The sequence below is a fragment of the Mytilus californianus genome, unplaced genomic scaffold (genome assembly GCF_021869535.1).
Source record: "Mytilus californianus isolate M0D057914Y unplaced genomic scaffold, xbMytCali1.0.p SCAF_3, whole genome shotgun sequence".
Taxonomy (NCBI): Eukaryota; Metazoa; Mollusca; class Bivalvia; order Mytilida; family Mytilidae; genus Mytilus; species Mytilus californianus.
The window spans coordinates 39061258-39085882 of NW_026262679.1; the positions used below are offsets into that span (position 1 = coordinate 39061258).

Genomic DNA, 24625 nt, shown 5'->3' on the forward strand with positions numbered 1-24625 from the left:
ACGATAGCCCTTTCTTTTGAATAATCAACCCAGCCGATACCAAGTTTCAATGAAATGTCAGTTCATTATTTTCCCTGATTAAAATGCATACTAAAGTTTACTAAAACATTTAACTTATTTAATAGAAAACTTGTGTTGTTGCCAATTTGGGGTTTAATTTTCAATTTTCCAACTTAATGCGTTTTAGGAAGAAACAATTCTTTTAATATTAAGACTTAAATATCAGAAAACGTCGTTAACGCACATTTGATCTTTAAAAAAAAAGTTTTGTTTATTCATCGCTACAATAAAAGTACATTATGAGATAGAAATATATCATGCAAAACGTATTGCAAAAAAGGATACAATCGTATTGATTCACACTATATTGGAAATCGTACTTTGACCTATGCATGTTCGTTTATTTTGTCAAATGTAAAATACGATTGTGTGCTTTCTCCGTGCCAGTTCTTGATTTTTTTATATATATCTTTTACTCTATCAAATGACCAAATATTTTTATTTTCTATAGGAGTACAGCCACTTACTTTAGAATGTGGGGGTTGTGGTTAACATTGTATCATGATTCTCAATTTTTAAAGAAAAGAATTTAATTTCCAGACAGAAAAGAAAAAGATAATTATCTCTACAGTTTGCACCTGTCCTAAGTCAGGAATCTGATGTTCAGTAGTTGTCGTTTGTTGATGTGGTTCATAAGTGTTTCTCGTTTCTCGTTTTTTATATAGATTAGACCGTTGGTTTTCCCGTTTGAATGGTTTTACACTAGTAATTTTTTGGGGCCCTTTATAGCTTACTGTTCGGTGTGAGCCAAAGTTCTGTGTTGAAGACCGTACTGTGACCTATAATGGTTTACTTCTATAAATTTTTACTTGGATGGAGAGTTGTCTCATTGGCACTCATACCACATCTTCTTATATCTATTTGTTATACGACAAGAATAAACATTAAAATATGCATTATCTTTAACATTATTTCGGATATAAAAGTTTTGGTCTCGAGCATAATTGATAAAGGCTATTCAACAAATACGCAAATTGTAATTAAAACTTTTTGAAAGATAAAATGAAAACTCTGTCCTGTACAGATTTGGGTTATCCAATCAACGCATTAGGAATAGGATATCATTTTCAAATAATTTGGTCTAAATTAAAAAAAATAAAAATAGACTTGTCTTGTTGTTTAATTGAACTATTTGATAAATATCTAAGGCGATGTACTGGTAGAATGGGATCATGGATTAGTATGTCCTTATGACTATGTTGATGAAAGGGATGTACAACATATAGTAAAAGTCAATGAAGTTAGAATGCTGGTCGATGAACTGATTGCAGTTGGTTGTAGAGTTGTCAGAGGTAATTAAAATAATGATATCTCATTACAAGTAAGATTCGCGAGTACTTTTGTATTTATTAACATTTCAAAATAATACCAAAATCAAAATTTGTCTTCTTGATATATTTGTTTAAACTAATCAATAACTCGCGAAACTATCCATGCAGAAGAGAAAAGAAGATGGTAATCTGAAATCAAAAAGTTTTCATATATGCAACAACTAATAATTGGGTTAACTCATAGGCCAGGATTGGAAATATGGAGATCTCGATGGAGGCAAAGGAAAGTTAGGAACAGTATTGGGTATACCAGCAGAAGGAAAAGCAGTGGTGAGATTTGTCTATTATCAACATCCATTAATGAACATCAAAGTATCATGTTGACTAGAATTAATGTGACAACTAAAGAAAATTAAAATCAACAAACAGACGAAGTTACATACTAAAACTGATCACAAATATAGAAAAGAAATACGAGTAGTTTGTACATTGAACAAATGGACATAGGATATGATGTTCAAATAACTTTGAAATCAAGCGTACGAACAGGCCAACTACATACTTTAAATGAAAAATGTTGTAAGGTTTCTGAATATTCACTAAAACTCAGGCTTTCCAAACACGGATATTTAAGTTTTCAACTTATCAGCAATTATCGTATCAAATTATTCGAAAGAAAACAAACGGAAATGTAATTTAGTATTTGAATATATTTACATAAACATGTATAAATATAAATGTTAAATACTATGCAAACTTGTAAGACTAACTATTAAATCATCATGATAATAAACAAAAAGTAAGTTTTATGTTTGTAATTTTTTTTTCAAGGGTTCGTTTGAACAATATAAATATGACCCAATGTGACAATGAATTTACTTTCATCGACAATATCTCATTAATATAGACGCAAAAAATATCCATAAACGGCCTTAGAATCTAAATATATTTAACTTTCGAGGACCATTCAAAACATTCAAGCCAGGTCAACATTGCCTCACATATGTGCACAAGACAAAAGGAATAACAGAACACATTAATGTATAGCAACACACCATCCGAATGAGCTATATGAAAAAATATCTATTTACAATGGATTTATATAAAAAAGTTGTTTTATTCGTATCTCGTTTACTGATATAAAAGCGTTGTTTGAAATGAATAAATATAGATGTGGGATATACTTCAATACACTTAAACACAGCGACAAACATAACTAAACTATATCTAGAGAATACCATACAGTCTTAAACGTTCTAAACGATTACCGCGCGTAACGTCACAAGAGGTAGTTCTGATGTTCAGAGAGGAATGTGACTCTCGTTGGGGAATAATATGAAGTTTTAATAATGTCGCGAGGAATATAATAATAAGAAGATGTGATATCATTGCAAATGAGACAACTCTTCACCAGACACCAAATGAATTAAAGTAAGCAAATAAAGGTCACCGTACGGCCTTCCACAATGAGAAAAACCAATACCTAATAGTAAATTATAAAAGGCCCCGAAATGACAAATTTAAAACAATTCAAACGAGAAAACTAGCGGCCTGATGTATGTACAAAACAATAAACGAAAAAAACCAATATGATTTACAGCAACAAACGACAACTACTGAATTACAGGCTCCTGACTTAGGGCAGATACATACAGGATGTGGATTAATAAAAGAATGTTGATTTCGCTATCAATTCTTAATTATATAAATGCATTAAAATAATAGTCAAACACTGACTATGTTCTTAATTGGGTTTTTAATTTCTTGGTTTGGTCGTTTCTGATCGAGACAAGTGCTTCGAATGCACCAACGTGGTAATGTGTTATTTTCATTTCTGTGAAAGTCTTATATATATGTGGTGGAATTATACTTGACCTTTTCTTTTATCTCAATCTTCCCTTCTTATATTTCTGAACAATCGACTAACAAAACGTTCAAAAAGAACATAATTTTAAATTAGTACAGTTAAAGCACAAACATTACGATATAAAAGAAAACAACAACAACAAAAACAAAAAACATAACAATACAGAAGAAAACAATAAAAAACAACAACAAACACAACACTCGGGCAATTGATCAATAAAAAATACACAATGGTCGAAGTTTCCACTACAAACCAGTAAAAGTCTGAAATGGCCTATATCTGTATGACCAATACTCGACCAGTTCTTGACCATTTTTTTTCAGTCTGAACCATATTTGACCGAAGGTCTGAACCAAACTCGACAAAAGTCTGAACCATAATTGACCAAATAACCTGTACTTTTTTATATTAACTGTTTATATAACTATCCTTTTAACATGACAACAGCCTAAATAAAGTAGATATATTTCAGATTTTTACATCCTTACATGATTATCATATTTATCAAATCGAGATAGCAAAATTATCTAAATTGAAAATGTGAGACTTCAAAAAAAAAAGATTTTCTTTTACCTGAAAACACACCTGTACTGAGGGTAATAAAACTTTATTAAGGTGCTTCTTGTTTGCCATGTGCATTTTTTTTAACAAAACTATTTTTTAACTGACGTAACAACAGCCATCAAAATCACTGAAATTGTTAAACCTTATATCAGAAATATATATATTCGTATTATAATTTGCCATATTTATGTATATTTATCTAAAAGGGATAAAAAAATTAAAGAAATGATTAAAATTGTTCTTCTGTTCAATGGTAAACTATAAAGTAATACCTCCTGATTGGGGCATACTCATTAAAAAGAGCACACCTGGTCAGTGAGTAATAAATCTTAAATAACATCCTTTGAAAATAAAACAACATCCTGTAAAACTTAAATAACAAGGCTTTTTGAATTAACTAAAAAAATAATACACAAGTTTGAAGATAAATAGGATTTTCTTTTTGCCTGTTAAACACACCTGTATTGAGGTAATTAAACTTTATTCGTGTCCTTTTTAGCTCACCTGGCCCAATGTATAAATATAGTTTTTTGCTTATATCTCTGAAACTAAAGATCAAATCTGACGGGATAAAAATGTTTGTCAAGTTTAGATCTATCTGCCCTGATATTTTCAGACGAATCAGACAACCCGTTGTTGGGTTGCTGCCCCTAAATTGGTAATTTTAAGGACATTTTGCAGTTTTTGGTTATTATCTTGAATATTATTATAGAAAGAGATAAACTGTAAACAGCAATATTGTTAAGAAAAGTAAGATCTACAATTAGTCAACACGACCAACATTGTCAATTGACCCCTTAAGGATTTTTTGCCCTTTAAAGTCAATTTTAACAATTTTTCGTAAATTTCTGTAATCTTTTACAAAAATCTTCTCCTCTGAAACTACTGAAACAAATTTAACCAAACTTGGCGAAAATCATTATTAGGGTATGTAGTTTAAACAATGTGTCCGATGACCCCGCCTGCCAACCAACATGGCCGACATGGCTAAAAATAGAACATAGGCTTAAAATGCAGTTTTTGGCTTATATCTCTGAAACTAAAGCAAAAGTATAATGGTTTCATTATCTCATGCATCAATTGTAAACAAAAATATCAGGTGAGCGATACATGCTCCTTGGAGCCTCTAGTTTTAACATAACTCAGTTCTATCAAATTTTTAAATGATAACTACATACAATAGTTACAAAACTATCTTTTTAACATCAGCCAAAAAAATCACTGAAATTGTTAAACCTTATATCTGAAATATATATATTCCTATTATAATTCGGCATATCTGTGTATATTTATCTAAAAGGGATAAAGAAATAAAGAAATGATTAAAATTGTTCTTCTGTTCAATGGTAAACTATAAAGTTATACCTCCTGCTTGGGGCACACTCATTAGAAAAAGCACACATGGTCAAAGAGTAATAAATTTTAAATAACTTCCTTTGAAAATTAAACAACATCCTGCAAAACTTAAATCACAAGGCCTTTTGAATCCACTTGAAAAATAATACACACAGTTTGAAGATAAATAGGATTTTCTTTTTACCTGTACATCACACCTGTACGGTGGCATTTAAACTTTAGTGCGTGAACCCCTGAGGGTTCACGCATATTTATTAGTTAGAAATATAGTCTATGGAGGAATATTCGGAAGCTAAATTATTGTTCATTCGGAACACCTTTTCATCTTATCTGTATTAGCTTCCTGCAATTAAGAGCACCTCCATACGGTGTATCTAAGATATATAAAACATGGCAATAAAGAATTTTCACAGATCGCTAATTCACTTATCTGATATATGATAATAAACAATCTATAGATCCTTTTCAAACATGTATATTTATTGTAAAGCTACAGTTTATGCATTGCAAGGGTTTACTGACTTGAGCAAAGTCGACAGTTGTACCCTTTGATAAACAAGTGAAAGTTAAATGTTCAAGATTTAATTACAATGACCTATGGTATCAAACATCTGTGTCTAGATATTCACAGAGAGATATTTTAAAATAGTGCTGTACGTGGTTTCTTCATAATGAGTTATAGTTGACTTTGGATTTGATTTGTAACAATAAAATCATTATGCACACTTGTCATTTTGACAAATTTGATAAAAAAAAAAATCTGTTTCAAATGAAAATAAAACAAGTAAAATAAAGACTGTTCGTTGATATACATTTTTACAACTTTTTCTGTTTCCTTTTTACAGTATTCTCTATAAATTAAGTTATCTTGTAAGTTAATTAAATGTTTATTTAATTCATTGATGTCACTATTCTTTCAGTGACCGCTGCAGAAGTCTTGACTCGTTCAAGAGACTACTGCATGCACATTAAATTTCAAGTCCCATGTTTTATTTGCACCATGTATAAATGTTATGTACAGCACAAATTATTTCCTTTCTGTTCAAATTATTTTTGGACTTGTAAAGTATGCAAGCGCACACCAAACAGTGACAGGATAGTCAACCAAATGACGGTGGTCACTTAGTGGTAGAAGTAGAAATTTCTTATATTATTCACACACTGTAATGTTCTTAAATTTATGTGTGTTTTGGATGTGCACTAGTGATTGGTAAATATTGATACGTTTCTGTGTTTTTGATATATGTGACTTAACATCAAGAATTCCATTATTATGGAATCGTTCACTTTTGTACACTTCGGTATCTAAATAAAGGGTGGTAAAATGGAGGGTCTGAACACGGAAACACGTGAAATAACAAATCGCAAAAACGTTGCGCGGAAAAAAAACACTCTGGAAAAACGAAGCCAAGGAATCAAATCGTAAATATTAAGGAAAAAAGTACCAAAAGTTATTACTCAGCCGTTCTTGGAGATCATGCAGTCATTATAAATGGACATGGCGATCCTGCATGTGGTCACCTTTTAGCGTCCGTTAGTTGCATCCGATTTATCATAGTAATACAATAAATAGCAGCTATTAATAAATATCTTGGGACCAGTTAATTAGTTTATAATTTAAAACAATATTTTGGCTGACTTCGAATTAGTCCCGGTTTACATTTTAATCAAATGCGGGACAAGCACGAGAAAAAAAGAGTACCGACACGAAACACGGAAAATAATTAAGGGAAAACACGAAGCACGCACATCGAACTAAACACGAGAAAACGAGAAATAAAACGTCGAAACACGGAAACACGTGAAATAAAAACGCTGAAAACGTTGCACGAAAATAACCCTTTACCACCCTCTAAATAGGCCATACTTGATGTCAACACCTCATATTAGAACTTAAGTAGATTGTCAATTTCGTTTGCAAGGTTATAGAAATCTTCAACTTGCTCTAATTTGCCTGTGAAGACCATAAAATCGTCATCCCTATTGACAGTGTAATTTGATGTTTTCTCCCCATTGGAACTTATCTAAGATTTTAATGAATAGGGCAGACAGATGCAGATCTGTGCATGTTGGTGACAATGGGTGCTCCTATAATGTGTTTGTATAACAGTCCATTAAACTCAAATTCATTGTTTCTAAGAATTAATTTAACAAATGCAGTTAAATCTATTTTGTTGAGAATCTTTAAAGTATATTCTCCTGTGTGTCAATAAATTCTAATGCATTGATAACAGTTTCTTCTAAATTATCAATGATCATATTTGTGTACATTGACGTACATCATAGGCAATAAATTGCATACTTTTTTTACCTCGTGTGACTATTTTATTAATGACATTTTTTATATCTTGAATGTAAAAAGTTTTCAAAGGTACCAGGATTATAATTTAATACGCCAGACGCGCGTTTCGTCTACATAAGACTCATCAGTGACGCTCAGATCAAAATAGTTATAAAGCCAAACAAGTACAAAGTTGAAGAGCATTGAGGACCCAAAAAGTTATGCCTCTTCAATAATTGGATGTGGGATGTGTATTAATTGATAATTTAGTCTTAGATGCATGATTTTTTTAATTAGTTGTTAGTGGCTTTGAACTAGCTGTCAGTAACTGCGAGTACTCTCAGATCTGTACTTAGTGTCTATTTGTTGTTGGGATATACAAGTACCCGGCCACGTCCACTCTGTGTAGTATTTCTATTTGTATCCATCTGATGAGTTAAGCCTTTTTCAACTGATTTTTATAGTTCGTTCTTATGTTGTACTGTTACACCACTGTCCCAGGTTATGGGGAGGGTTGGAATCCCGCTAACATGTTTAACCCCGCAATACTCTGTATGTATGTGCCTGTCCCAAGTCAGGAGCCTGTAATTCAGTGGTTGTCGTTTGTTGATGTGTTACATATTTGTTTTTCGTTCATTTTTTTGTAGATAAATTAGGCCGTCAGTTTTCTCGTTTGATTTGTTTTACATTTGTCATTTCGGGGCCTTTTATAGCTGACTATGCGGTATGGGCTTTGCTCATCGTTGAAGGCCGTACGGTGACCTATAGTTGTTAATTTCTGTGTCATTGTCTTGTGGAGAGTTGTCTCATTGGCAATCATACCACATCTTCTTTTTTATATTTATAATTAGATCAAGTAAGTTACTCTCGCGGGAGAGGTGCACTTATTGATGATTGGTCGATAACGAACATTAATGTGTCCTGCTAGCTGACCAGTCCGCAATGCCTCATTACTTATTTCTAGATTAATTTTATGAATTTTTGGAAGAAGGTACATGTGTCCTCCATGTTTTGAATTATTTTTATTCTTTAAGAAACTATACGTCTGGGAATTTTTTTTTCTCTCCTTGCTTTATATTTAACACTTCTCTCAACATGCCAAAATTGTGATGATTTACAATAAAAAGAAAATATTATCCTCTACACACATGGCCAAGATAACACTAATATATAATTTCTTATTCAGTTGAATTAATAATTAGAATAAAAAAGTTCTAAGGTTCACGTATTGTCTTTTTTTTTTTAAAAAGCAACTTGTTCAGATGTTTCTTGTATGCCATGTCTTTAATTTTGACAAAACTTAATTAATCAACCAAATGTTTACTGCAACTTTGGAACACAATTCCTTTTTTATAAGGTTATCAAGGATTGCTATGGAAGTTCTGTTATATAAAATTCTTGGTTTTACAAAGTAAAGGTGTCAATTTTTAAATTTGTTAAGTTGCTTTATATACAATATAAAAAAGGTTAACTGCGTTATTATCTAAACTTTCTGACACCAACAATTTATACCAGGCTTATGTTAGTATTTTTCAGTACCATAAAATATATCTGAAAAATTTAAAAAAAAATTAAATACCATTTAATTCGCTCTCACCCCATATGGAATTTACTGACCCCATATATATATCTTATTAGGTCACTAGCACACTGTGTAACTAATAATATATATATGTAAGTGTTGATAAATATGGTGTTGGTGATTATATTATGTTTAGTAGGAAATTTTGGTTTCAATGCTATATTATATACATTTTGGATTTCAAATTGTTGTTCAAATTTCTAGACAAGGGAAATACTGTTGTTAAAAATAGTTCCTAAATTGATAAAATACAATAGACAGATAAAGAAAAGGGTATAGGTTGATTAATACTTGGTCGAGTATTGTTCAGACTAGGTCGATTATGGTTCAGACTTGATCGAGAATGGTTTAGACTTGGTCGAGTATGCTTCAGACATGTATAAAATGGTAAAATCCTGGTAAAGGTCGAGAACAAGTTTAGACTGTTAAGTATGGTTTGGACTACAGTCGAGTAATATCGAATAAATTGCAAACAAATTCTGATTGGTTGAGTAAAAATCAGTACAAATAGAGGCCATTTCAGACTTTTACTGGTTTGCAGTGTACTGAATGCAATCTCAAAGCACAGTTGATGTGATTGAAAAATTAGAATATATATATTACTTTTTGCTTTACCAGTAAATCACAGAACGTGAATGCGAAATACTCTATTTGTAAATATACTCTAACAATAACTTTCTACATATATATAAAAAAAAAGAGGCAGAAGTTACAAAAGGAGATTCAAAACTCAAATCAAAACTTTACGACAACAGAAATTATGTCAGCTTCCCAATTGTGAGCTTTCCATTTCTATGTAGCATCATTCCAGCAGAGCTTGAATATGGAGTATATATCTCCCAGTTGATACGATATTCCTAACCTTGCATTTCCTATCATGATTTCTTTTATAGTGTGTTGCTGCTTACAAGGAAACTATAAAACTAAGAGTTCCAAGTGGTGATGTTGAAGTCATCACTTCAAACTTTTACGGACGAGTTGGTTGACCGTAATGGAATATTTGTTTCACAGATGACGACGGATATGTTCCAATAGTCGTAGCAAAAATCCCGTGCTCTTTTCCTGAAATGTGACTTACCGACTTAAATTATCGCCTGGAACAGGATCTGCTTACCCTTCAGGAGCACCTGAAATCATCCCTGTATTTGGTGGGGTTTGTGTTGCTCAGTCTTTATTTTACTATGTTGTGTTTTGTAGACTGTTGATTGTCTTTTGGTCGTTTTCGTTTTTGTCTATGCCTATGGCATTCTCAGTTTGTTTTCGAGTTTGAATAAGTCTTTGGTATCTTCCGCCTCTTTTTCATAAATGGAAGAAAAGCAGAATCATGGCCAAAAAATCTGAAACTCTGCATCAAGCATTATAGATTGAGTTACATGTGCCCCATCAAACATCGAAAGGGGTGCTCCTGTAGGATTAAAAAACCATGCACCACGTTTGAATCACGTCGTTTTACTAATGGAAAGTAAAATATGGGCTCAAGTTTCATTCGATGATGTCCAATCTACAAAAAGAGGACGATGAGGGTGGGGCTACGATAAAAAACATATCCATTACCATTTGTGACACTGCAATTCCATTACGTGCAACTCATGATGGCGTCCGAAAACGATAATGATAAAATTTAGTGAAGATTCTACCGATATTTGGCATTAATATCCAAATTGTACAAGTTTTCTCAAAAATCAAAAAACAATATTTCGAGATGTAACTGCAAAGTGGTAATATCGAACAGGCTGAGATATGTGCATTCCGTAAGACGGATTCAATGAAGTTACATTGCCAAGGAAATGAAAATTAACAAAAGCAAATGGAAAAAGTAATGTTTATAGATATAGGAAGATGTGGTATGAGTGCCAATGAGATAACTCTCCATCCAAGTTACAATTTATAAAAGTAAACCATTATAGGTCAAGGTAAGGCTTTCAACACGGAGCATTGGCTCACACCGAACAGCAAGCTATAAAGGGCCCCACAAAATTACTCGTGTGAAACCATTCAAACGGAAAAACCAACGGTCTAATCTATATAAAAACGAGAAACGAGAAACACGTATGAACTACATAAACAGACGACAACTACTGTAATCAGATACCTGATATTACCTATATTTTGGTATTTTTGAATATTAAATGAGATATTGTTGACAGAAAATATATTATCTATATATATACAAATACTCCTATAAATTTGTCATTATGTTCTTATTCGTTGAAGACTATCCATCAAATTTCAAATAAAGTGGATATAAGGAATTATAGGCAACTGTACGGCCTTCAACAATGAGAAAAACGCATATAGTATAGTTGGCTATAAAAGGCCCCGACATGAAAAATATGAAACAATGCAATTGAGAAAACTAGCGGCCTAATTTATAACAAAACAGTTCACGAAAAACAAATATGACAGACGTGAACCAACGACAACCACTGAACTACAGGCTCCTGACTTGGGACAGGCACATAAAAATGTTGCAGGGTTAAACATGTTTTTGAGCGCTCAACTATCCCCCTAACCTGGGACAGTTGTGTAACAGCACAACATAAGAACAAACTATAAAAATCAGTTAAAAAAGGCTAAACTCTAATAAAGCATTTATCAACTTAAACCGAAAACCCTGTTCCCTGGAGTGTCTTATAAAGAAAACAAACACTTGTAATATAGGATCAACTCGCTAAGGTAAACAAACGTAATGTCAATTTTTTGCACATAAGCCACTGTAATTTTACATTCCATCACAATCTTCAAAGATAAAAGATAAATATGAGCTTAAAGTCTAATTCTTTAAAACAAAATTAACATTCATTTCAAGATTTGCTTCTTAACGAACTTTGCTGCACGAATGTAGAACTTCAAATAACCATTATAAGTAAAAACATTTAACAAGAAAATGTTTTGGCTCGAAATCAAATTTCGTGCTATTAACATATCAATATTATATTATAATGAATATACTGCATTGCTGCCTTTGTTCATCCAATCGACAAACAAAGATATCTTATATATGTTGTATTGTCCTTAAGGCGAAGTGTACGTAATTAACTACTCCACAGAATTTTTTTAAATTTTACATGTGGATTCTGCTTGTAAAAATACATCACACAATAAAATAAAAAAAGGGGGTAACCGTTTTCGTTTTTCAGATACAAGCTGTTGAAATTAACAGCATGATAAGCCAAAAATACAAAGGATATATAGGGAAAATCATAAAAATCGGCAGTTATTTTTACTTTATCAAGATTTTCTAATTCGTTGCTCCACAGATTTTTTTTAAAAATCGATATGCGACTCAAAAATGAACGACGAACCCATTGGTGCAAAGAAAGTCCTTAGCAACCGTGCTAGTTTTCAAGCTATATCCTGTGGAAGTTTGATTTCTAGCGGAAAGAATAAAAACAATCGGCGACGTTATTGATGTCTACTGTAACGTCATCACAATTTCTACTCTATAACGCTATTATACCGTACAGTGTCGTAACAAAATCGTGAGTGTGTATAACCCATTTTCCTAATTATTGCAAATGCTCAAGCGTTAATTTCTGTGTCATTTGGACTCTTGTGGAGAGTTGTCTTATTGGCAATCATGTCACATGTTCTTTTTTTTTATTGTAATGTTCTAATAATTATGAATCAAATATCAAGTTTAAAATTGTCCCAGTAAACACAGCGTTGACAGAATGATTCTATACGTATTTAAATAATCGGTTATAATATTGGGATCGCGTATACACGTCTTTTTTAAAATCTTATTTCTGCATGTTTGTATTTTAAAAAAGTGAATTTAATTTGCTGCATCTTTTCATCCTCACCATTTCCGGCGCTATTCGAGGGATTGCGCACAAAGCCCATTTTTTGTCAGGTTCACACGCGTGCACGTGACACAACTCTGCAATTTTATTTAAAAAATTTTGTCTCGATCGCTTTCCCTTTTCTTTAACTACACGACAAAGCATGATTTAATGTTTGCTGGAGATTTTAAGTAAAAAAGGAAATAATTTTTTTGTTCCATAATTTGTTTAATATCCACATGCACGACTCCCAAAAAATAAGAAAACTGCATCTACATATTATCTTGAGAATTTTTATGACTGTAAAGGTCAAAAGAAGAACCCGCATATGAATTTTAGCAAAGTAAAACAGATCGGAGTTTTAACTTCACGTAGCACAGATCATTCCCAGTGTTAGCCTTAGCATTGCGTATATTGTGTATAATGCTATAGCATTGTGTATTGTGTAATGCTAAAGCTTTGTGCATAGTGATATGCTATAAATTAATGTACTGGTGTAATGCTATAAGAATGTACCAAGAGCGATGCTATACGAGTTTACCTAGTATAGTGCCATACAAATTGTTCCTGTATATAATGCAAATGAATTGCAGTTTTGTTAATATAATATGAACATAAGGAGCTGTGGTATGATTGAAATGAGACAACTATCTGCCACGTTTAAGGTAGATCGGGTTTCTTTTTCTGAGCGTCCGTTCTGATCATGTTAATTGCAAAAACTTTTTTGTTTTAAAAATATTTTACCAAGTATCATTTAATATACAACAAAATACCTAAAACTTGAAGTTTAAAGATTGAACTATCAAGAAATTAAGTGTCGTAAAGTATATTTAAAATTTTTGGGGATTTTTTCAAGAAAATAAGGCCCGTGACCCCTTATTTTTATTTGATATTTCGGAGTTATTAATGAAAAGCAATTCTCTCATCGAATTTTAGCCAATTCTATCGTTTAATGTTTCCGCAATAAGGAAAACTTAAGTTTCCCCTATATCAACAATATAAAAAAACCCAAATTTCGTTATTTCAATGTGTTATTACGAAAAAACAAGGTCCGTGATCCCCAGTTTTTATATTGAAATTAAAAATTACATTGACACAGAAGTCTTACAGAAGTTTAAGAAAAATCTATCGTCCAACATTTAGACACTCCAGCTACCTTAAAGGATGTGGATGTAAGCAAGGCAATCATACGGCCTTCAACAATGAGAAAATCCATACCGTATATAGTCGCCGGGTTATAAAAAGCCCCGACATTGTAGAACTATTATTCTTCACCCCTACCCCTTCTTCCCCTACCTTATACTACTGCTGAATGATACACAAAAGCACAACAAAAGAGAACAAATTTCGCTATCCCTTCGAAATCGGAATTTGATTAAGAAAAAATAACACGTTCTATTTTTATCATACATGTGTAGTTTCAGTTTCAACCATGGTTCTAAATTTAGATTTTACTTTCCCCAAAAATTGCGGACGGAATAGAAGACACCTGTTTATTTTCTGCACCTTGAAAACTGAGATTTGGATGACATAGATTTTACATATTCTGAGATAAATGTAATAGTGAACAATTCTTAGTTTCTGAGTGTGTAATGTTTTGTGGACGGAATCTGATGGGTTTTTTTTTTTGCTGTTGGCTTTTTCTTCGGCTTATAAATGTTGTACTAGTGGTCGATTACCCCTTAGTATCTTTTATACTTTTTACATAAATAATAAAATATAAAACATCATAAAATTTTCAATCGCATAAAAACGGACATGCCAACGTCTTTCTTGTTCAAGACACAAATTCACATGCAATATAATTATTCGTTACCTACAATTTTACGCTACATGATCTACAGTACACTGTGCATTTTATTCAAAACTATGGTTTTTCAAAAAATATTGTGGGGTCAATTCTGGTTTGATTTTAATGAATTTGATACGAATAGAAGCAGAATTGTCACTGGTTTATTTTTTATTGGTTATAATTTTGTTGTTTAGGCGTTTTTACCTTCTGTTGAAATAAACACGAGTCGTATTGTATACCTGCTCCTGCGTGTCTAAAACAAAAACAGTGGTAATAGAGTCAGACTAACTCACAATAGGATACTCAGATTTCTGATTGGAGTCATTCTAATTATTTCTTTGAAGTTTTGAGATAGCACATGAATACTTGTTTGAATTCATGATAGACCGCACGAAGTCATTTCTCTTTCATGTGCCCATTTTTCCTTTCTTGGAGTAGGGGAGATAACCTGCGTAACTAACGACGCACGTTTTTTATCCTGAATTCCGCTAGAGGCGTGCAATTACGTACACTTCGCCTTAATCAAAACACCATAACCTACTATTATTACATGTAGTAAACAAAAACACGTGTTGGGCTACCTTTGATAAATTCATTTATGAATATTAGTCATGATTTGTGATAACAGTACAGAAATAATCTTTCCATAAGAGAAGCACATTGCATATGAAGCACGAAAGCATTTCATTTAAAAAAAAGTGTACGTGTTCAACGATATCATAACCCTACAAAACTGCAAAAAAAAAAGCATTCAATTCTTATAATTATATTTAAACTCTATTAAAACAAGAAACTACGAATTGAAATAGCCTTGGTAATAAATAAAAAATGATTTTTTAGGTAAGATGGGACAGACAAAATATAGGCATATATAAAATGGGATGTGAGGGACTTTTTGAGCTAAAGTTGTGGTAAGTATTAAGTGCAATACATTTTTGCAATGAATTGTATAGAGGTATGGGATTTAACATTAAAATCAGATACAAGCATCCTTAAAATATTTGTTTTTAATATTTCAGCCATCATATTTTCTAATCATAGTCCGTTTCATTTACCAACGAATCTATTCAGTTCCACAGGGTTACTTTCTGATAATTTCCTATTGTTCAGAAAAAAAGTATAAGGGAGAATATCAGAAAAAGGAAAAAGGAGCATGACCAAAAGAATAGAAAGATAAACGCTTGTCCTCAAACAAAAGAACTATGCCATATCAAAACAATCTCGGATGAAATTGGATATTACAAAAAAAAAAGCATCAACAACACTCATGTAACGACATAATCTGTTCATTTTCATTTGATTTTTAGTTGAAACAACCATATCTATGGGCATTTTCGTAAAATAAATAACTTACTACCTTTCTGTTTGATAGGCAGTTTAAATAAATTTTTGTCATTAATCCTACCCATTCTTGCAGTGATACACTTTCAAGTAATAGCAGTACAATACAGAATGAGGAAACTGATAATTATCACAATACCGGACAATGGTTAAGGAAAAGAGAAAGTGTCAAACACCAAAATGCTTTAAATACAATCAAAACAAATGAATGTGATCCAGAGGATTACCTTATTCCTATATATTCAGATGTAGCAGGTAAGACAATTTCTTGTTGAAATGATTAATTAACTTTAAAAGTGAAAACATTACAGTTTGCAAATTTTAATTCTTGTGAAAACAATCACGTATAGCACAAAACCGGCCTAACTGTCTGTAACCAAGAATAAGAATATAAAAATGTGTATTATAGTTATATCAACTAAAAATGCTGTTGTTTTATATTACTATGAGCATATTACATATACAGAATACACATCTTGTAAGAAAGACATATTTTTGCCTACATTCACTTTATTTGAACTTTGGTGGATAGTTGTCTCATTGGCAACCATACCTCATCTCCTTATTTTTATATATAAAATATTTAATTTTTCCGACGTTTTACATTACATTTACAACTAACATCTATGTATTCCGATCGACCGGCCGTTTCGAATTTGCAGTGAAATGCGTGATTGTATTGTCTTTTGAGCACTGCTCTTTTATTTGTGTTGGGTCAACGGCGCGTGGGGATTTCGATACTAAATATTCATAAGATATTTTGATTACCTACTGGTTCCCATATATGAATCCCATTCTCATCTCATAAAGTCATAACTAGGGTATTCTTTCCGATATAGATATATTAAGATACCAGTCAATTTTGTTTCGACAATATTGAAGGAACGATAAAGGTTGTATCATTTTTATGCATCTTCAAATGAAAGGATAACGATAGTAAAAATGTGTGGCACTACCTTGTTTACTTGCAGTGCAAAAAGGCACATGTTTTTAGAAGTAGTGTAATGAAATAAATCAAACGTTAATGATAGACAGTTCCTGTAATGATTCAACACAACCAATTGCTAAGGAAGGTGCAAATAATTAAACTTAAGAGATATTATTTATAAAATGTACATACCGTGCTTATATAATGCCGTTATGCATTACCTTTTTTTTAACAGTCAGCGCTATTTGGGAATACCAGAGAGTTTCTAAGTGGAGAAAATATCCTTCCGGAATAAATGTAAAGATTGAAAAAGCATTTCAAAGGAAGAAATCAGGGAAAATCATTATCGAAATGGATCGCACAACGTAAGATTTAATTTTTATTTTGATAAATGTAAGGCGTAATCTTAAACCTGACATTTGAAGAAAAAATGAACACTTAAATATAAAATACAATAAAGAACAGCATCAAATTACAGTATGCAGGAACATAAGAGATGTAACACATTTTTAATTATAAATTCCAAAATGTTTAGATCGAAAAAGCATAGCAGAAAACACAAGACGCATCGTTATTGAAATGGATCGCACAACGTAAATCTTTTAATTATTTAGTAAGATTACGAGATCATAAAAACAAATTAAGAGTAAAACACGAAAAGAACAATTACAAGCTATGGCATGTTTTAAAAACTTAAATTTTAACTAAACCTGTTAATTACGAGACAAATATTTCACATTGCACAATAGTGTGTTAATGTCGTTGTATTAAACAGATATATTTGAAGCTATATCAGATTAATTAATTCAACATGATATTAGTGGGTTATTGTGTTCTTAAAGTGAAATATGTAATCTTTTATAAAGGTCATATTTTGTCTTTTAACTAATATTTCCGATTGAAATTATAATTGATTTTGGTTAGAACCATGAATCGATGTAATGAACTCAAATAATAAATGTATCGATGTTGTATGCTTGCAAATAAGAAAACTATCCAAATATGCTTATTAAACATAAATTCAAGCAACAGTAATCAACTAATGTTCAAATCTAATAAATCGATTAAAATAAAACAATAAAAAATTGAAAGGAATCGTTACAACTCCAAAAGGATCAAGACTGCAGGTGTCGACAAGGTAATCGTCTCCTGCTATACATGCACAACCTTTTATGTGAATCTATATTCAAGCAAAATTTCACAATCGGTAAAATTACTGATCAGACGACTATTTTGTTATCTAAAAATGTAAGACCGCAAAAACATGTCGCTAGTGAGTTGAAACACAGGGCAGTTTTTGTAAAGGAGAAGACCTATAATAATTTGAACATGCACGAACGTAACTTATTAAGTTATATATGTAAATGTCATGCGATGATGCAGAGGGTGTATGTATCTGCTGATAACGGGAATGTTGACAATCGTCAGGTTTTTAATTAATTCTAGATTGAAGTCGTCCATCTGTGGTGATATCATAGAAAATGTCAAAATATGCAGCAGACTTTCTTGTTTCAGTAGTATCCTATTTCTCTGGTTCTATGGAATATATGAGTGCAAGCACGCAATGAATTGTGAGCAATTAATGACAGGACATCATCTAAATATCTTCTAACGGAATTTAAGAAACCTCGCATCTGTTTGTCTTTGAGAAGATTCAGTATGAGTTCTGCTTCATATGAGTAAACGTCAGCCAGTACGGATTCGCACTTAGTTCCCATTTGAATACCGATTGTTTGCTGAAATATCAATCTACTTCATTCAACAAATATTTTGTTGATCAAAAAGTCCAGCATTCTGATGATATCATGTTGGAATTTGAATTACCTATAACAAGGAATTTGTATATACGATTCTTATTTCTGAAGAAAAAGTTATGATATTACTGCAAAATTGTAAAGATTGCGATTGAAGATTATTGGAATTTTTAAGGAATCCACATCTGATTGACACACCTGGTTGATAATTTTCAACGGCAATATTTTAATTAAGTAATAATGGTGGTTAGAGATTAAGAAAGATGTTTAGTAGCACATTTTGACTACCCGACTATATATTGTTCTTTATAAGAATTACTGTGAAAGTAATGTATGCTGTATAAAAACAGGAGTTTTTCATCGTCCTGTTTTATGTTAAAACCAAAGGCGAAAAGAACTGATTTTTTAAAAATTTTCTTATATCTCCTCAAAATGATGATAAACAGATATCAACCAAACGGGCAGAAAAACGTATAAAATAATTATTAGCAATATCTTCTTAAACAAAGAGGCACGAAATTTTCCGGTCACCATCACGAATTGGTTGATTGATACGATATATGTGTGTCTCAATTGACTAGTGAAAGGTTTTCGCAGTCAAAGATCTTTAGATTCCAAAATAGTCGTCTAATTTGTAATTTTACAGATTGTGTCGAATTCCCTATTGTGACATTTTGACTGAATTAAAATGGTGACAGATGTATGCATAGCAAAAGACATGTATCTTTTCGACACCCACATGCTTCTTTTATGCGATTCCCTCAATTGTTTGTGTTGTATCCTTGATTTGTCTTCTTAATCGAATTATAAGATTTGAGCATCGTTTCACTACTGTTGCCTGTATTAATATTTGTACATGTTGTTTATAACATTATATTGTATTCAAACAGGACAATTCAATTAAAAAAATAATGATGTCAATGTTCTTTAAAGTCTTTAGATAACATTTATTTATGTCAAGATAATATGATCGAATACCATGAAAAAAGTATTTTGATATAATACGAAATTCTACTTTATTACAGATATATTATCCATTTTTCGAGAATGGTACAAGAAAATTTTAAAAATAAGACTATACTGGCTGTTAGGAGGAAAGGTAAGTCATATATTTGATTACATAATTCTTGACTTCTGCAAGCCATCTTTCTGCTTGTCGAATTATTAGAAAGAAAGAAAAAACACGTGAGCAATTATGTAACATTATACAATTATTGACTTTTGATAAGGTTGATACAATGTGTTATCAACCCCAGAGATATGATATTCACCAAGGGCAACGGCCGAGAGTGAATGTTATATCTCTGGGGTTTATAAGTCATTGTATCAGCTGATATCAAAAGTCAACAATTGGTTTATTATATGACTTTTTATCCTTCTCCATTTTATTAGTATTTGCTCAAGATACTTTTAAAACCGTTCCTTGTTTATAATAAATATATCATCTGCTTTTGCAGTTGCTCACTTTTATAAGTTGTAATTCAGTAAAGTTTTCTTAAAAAGAATACATCGAAAACAAGAAGAAGATAAAAAAAAAACACGGAAAACAAGAAAGGAAAAAAAAAACGAAAAGTTGCATGACGTCAGAAACCTACGTCATTGACGTTGCGTTAGAATATCTATATTTAGGTTTACGTTAGCTGTTCCAAATCTTATATTAACCTATCATGATTTTTCCCGCGGTGAGATGAGCAAATGAGAAAAGGGATTTTTTTTAGTCATATAATAATTCATTTTATTTACATGTTATAATTTCCAACAATTATAAAAAATGATCTACTGGACTTGAACTATCGGCAAGAAAAAAGTAAAGCATGAAAATGTAACAGAGGAAGCAAACAGTCTTAACAAAATCATTGATTATTTCTTCATAATCAAAATATATGAAGAGACAAGTGAACGGTCACATTCATAATGTATGCTGCAGGGTATTATTGGTTATCAAAGTACGTAGTTCTGATCAATTTTCTTGATTAATAAAAAATGATACTTAAAAAAAACCGACAAATTAAATTAAACCCAGTTAAAGTTTAATACTGGTATCATTAATGACTTATAAACTCGTCAGATATACAAGAATTACAATATTGTACGAAAAACATGCGTTTCGTCTATAAAAGACTAATCAGTGACACTCGAATAAAAACAAGTTTAAAAGGCCAATAAAGTACGAAGTTGAAGAACATTGGAAACCCAAATTCCGAAAGTTTTGCCAAATACTAACATATAATTGCTCTTTTCAGATATATCACATGTCTTTCCTGCAAAGAGCCCTTTTTTCATCGCTTTTGTTTTATTATAAAAGATTTATTAAAATAACATTACTTTTTCAACCTATTTTCTCTAATCTTATGTGTTCCTGCTCTTATCCATACAAATATTCCATCACTTTAGTTTAAAGGTGCTGCGCATGCCTTTTGCCCTTATTTACCATTAAGCAGCAAAAGTGGAATTATTTATTATCATCCAATCAGCATTTTAAGATAAACTACGCAATCATTGCATGGGGGTTTGTTAAATACGGAAGGAACACTGTGCTAACATCAAACTGTATATCTCAGAAATTTTATATTTGAATATAAAAATATATGTTTTTATCAACAATAATTTTAATAGACCAGATCTTCACAATTAACTCACTAATTGGAAATTAACTGAAGAAACAACAAAATCATGTTTAAGGCCTTGTCTGTTGTATTGGATGTGTAAAATGTGTCTATGTTTGAGTTGCATAATTTTGATTATTTTCCAATAGTGTTACATGTTGTTTATAGGGAAACAGAGTTGTTCATAAAAAAAATCTCTTGATGATTCTTCTGCATCATATGTATTGTGAGATTTAGACTCAATTGATAATGTTATTTTTCATTCATATAGTCAAGTTAAACTTTAACGTTGACGATACTTGGTACTGTGATATATTATATCCGTTCTTTGACTTTTCTTAATCGTTGTACACAGTGTTTTTCAAAGGCATTTAGTGACTATATTTACAGACCAAGGCTTTTCCATTATTAATATAATATTTCTGCATTACCGCATATGTATCTTCGAAAATAATTTAGCACGTATGAATAAAAAAAATGAAAAAAGGAAGAAATACAAAGCGGGCAATAAAAAGCACAATAAAAAAAACAGACAACCCAATGGAGAATTAAAAAACAGACAAGACAAACAGCAATGATTTACACTACAAAGAGAATGTAAGACAACGAAACATAAACCTAGCAAACACCAGGGATGAAGTTAGGTGCTCCGGAAAGGTAATTAGTTCTTACTCCTCTAGTGAAATGGCCGTGCTACTCATTGTAAGTAAGAGTGGAATGATGTAGATCACAATTAAAATATAGAGGAGAACCAGTAAATATGACGCAAAGGGGCGTTTGGACTTGAGTCAAGGCCTTCGAACTTTATCTTAGCGTTAAAGACCTATCATCATTTATAAAGATGAATAAAAACGATACATTGTTTTTGATTGCCATAACCTTATTATGTAGTATTTCATTGGATTGTCTTATAAATACCATAAACCCACTTCCTCCTTTCCCAATGGAATATTTATAACAAATAATATATAAGAAATGATAAGTACAATGAAATATGTTGAGCCTGAGTAACTATACTCTTATTAATTTAATGTTACAATTAGTAAGTAGATGTTGTTTAATGTTATCGTTACAATATAAGTTTTTCGAAAGTATTCTTATTTGTGTGCTTTTACTTTCAGATTGAAATTTACGCTTACAATGAACTATACTTCTTCATATGTACATGATGTATGCTACCAGTCCAAATTAAAGTACAGCAGTTAATGTTATTTAGATTGAAAAAAAATATTTAGGTGTATTGCGTTGGTATAGAATTGGATAACTGTTGTAGTTCTATTCATGCGTAATTTATTTTTGTGTCGTTATTGTATTTATATTCTTCCTTGTCGCTTATATAATAATACTTTTAATATTCATATTTCTATCTTTGTTTACTTTTAGTGTCTTATTAAATTTAATTTGCTTACAAGAGCCCGTCCATTAATTTGCAGACGACCTAAAGAAAGCAACTTGTTCAACCGTCTGTGAGTGCATGCGATCGTGTTCCCATCCACCCGTCCATCCGGTCGTATGTTCGTGTGTATCAGGTGTCGTTGTGACAGTGGTTCGCCTAGGATTGATGATAAACACCACATGTTTACTTATTCTATTAATAATAATCAAAAACTTAAAAACAAAAAAAATATTTAATCGACAGAGCATCATCAAGATATATCTAAATATGAAACTGAAGAGTTTTGCAAAGCACACCTTTTCTTTTTGTAATTCAGAAGATTTTGTAAAAATATCTATATCCAGTACCAGCTGTTTCTTGTAATAAAATTAATTTAACTCGATAAAAGTGTTGTCGATAAAAAGACAAAGGTCTAAATTTGAGAGCATCACTATGCAATAAAAGGGAAAAAAGTAAAGTATAGGAAAAATGAAAATACAATATGGAAATAAATTCATATACATGTAAAATATATATCGGTCAAAAACAAATTACTTCTCAACAAGTCGATGCTGTTTATCCAATGATGAGAAACACGTATGTACCAAAAATCTTTTGTTTGTTGGAATCGCTTGCACCAAAATGTTAAAACAAGGAGATGCAATATGATTTCCCAGGAGAAAACCAAGGGAAAAAGATGTGAACAATGACATTCAACCCCTGTTGGTTTCCATTCATGAAAAAACTTAACATGATATTTATTGGTTAACAATTGCCAAATTCTTGACTTTTTCGACTTTCGATTTTACAATGTAGCAGAGAACACTACTAACCTTCAAGATATTGGTTATATCAATATAAATACACTAATTATTAATTGATTGTGTCCTTAATTTAAAATCTCCTGTAATATAATCTGCCTAGATGGTAACAGAAATGCGTATTGTTTTTTTATGGGATACTAGAAACTGAAATCAAAGTTTCGATAACACATAACGAACATTAAACAATTGAACAATGAAACAAAAAAAAAAAGATAACAAAAATTATTAGAGATTTTCAATATACCACTAATAAACGTTTTGGTATCAAATGTGCTATTTGTCGATGATTCAAGCGCCACTGATGAATTTTATATAGACGAAACGTGCGTTTGGGGTACCTAATTATAAGCTTGTAATCTTTGATGAACTTCTACATCTATTGGACCGATGCCACTATAGTGAACGTTTCGTTCCCAAGGGTATTGCCAGTCCAATAGTTAGCCCTTTTATTTTTACTTTATATATCATTGACACGGAGAAGGGAGGAGGGTATATAAGTCCAACAATTAAAGCATCGATCCAGTGGTATTGAATCAAAATCAAATAATCATGAGTTCTTCCGTCAATGCTGATTCAATTTTGTTTTATCAATGACACTCATTATCTGTTTTAAAATTTTATCTAAATTATAACTGACAGGGATATACTAATCTTCTTCTGAAGATACTTTCATTTCCCTGCAGTTTGTACCCATCACTAGGATATGTGGTGTCTTGTTTATAATTTATAATTTTTAGCTCATCTGGCCCAAAAGGGCCAAGTGAGCTTTTCTTATCACTTTTTGTCAGTCGTCCATCGTCGTTCGTCGTCGTCGTCGTCCGTTAACCTTTACAAAAATCTTCATCTCTGAAACTATTGGGCCACATAAAACCAAACGTGACCTAAATCATCCTTAGAGTAATAAGTTTAAAAGCTGTATCCGATGACCCCGCCCAACAACCAAGATGGCCGCCATAGATAAAAAAAGACATGGGGGTAAAATTCAGTTTTTTGCTTATATCTCTGAAACTAAAGCATCTAAATCAAATCTGACAGAAGTAAAATGTTCATCAGGTCAAGATCTTTCTGCCCTGAAATTTTCAGATGCATCAGACAACTCGTTGTCGGATTGCTGCCCCTGAATTGGTAATTTTAGGGAAATTTTGCAGTTTTTGGTTATTATCTTGAATATTATGATAGATAGAGATAAACTGTACACAGCAAAAATATTCAGCAAAGTAAGATCTACAAGTCAACATG

At 31.6% G+C, this 24625-nt stretch overlaps 1 protein-coding gene across 1 annotated transcript in view; it reads left to right on the plus strand.

The window, feature by feature from the left end:
• The window catches only part of LOC127734536 (uncharacterized), a 56450-nt gene extending 34008 nt beyond the window's left edge, over positions 1 to 22442 (plus strand). The window contains exons 16-22 of the mRNA XM_052244461.1: positions 1209 to 1352; positions 1576 to 1661; positions 15399 to 15469; positions 15976 to 16154; positions 17063 to 17192; positions 19607 to 19680; positions 22309 to 22442. Coding sequence (XP_052100421.1) covers positions 1209 to 1352; positions 1576 to 1661; positions 15399 to 15469; positions 15976 to 16154; positions 17063 to 17192; positions 19607 to 19680; positions 22309 to 22313 — 689 coding nt within the window. The 3' untranslated portion in view covers positions 22314 to 22442. The remainder of the gene's footprint in view (positions 1 to 1208; positions 1353 to 1575; positions 1662 to 15398; positions 15470 to 15975; positions 16155 to 17062; positions 17193 to 19606; positions 19681 to 22308) is intronic.
• The last annotated feature ends 2183 nt before the right edge of the window (positions 22443 to 24625 follow it).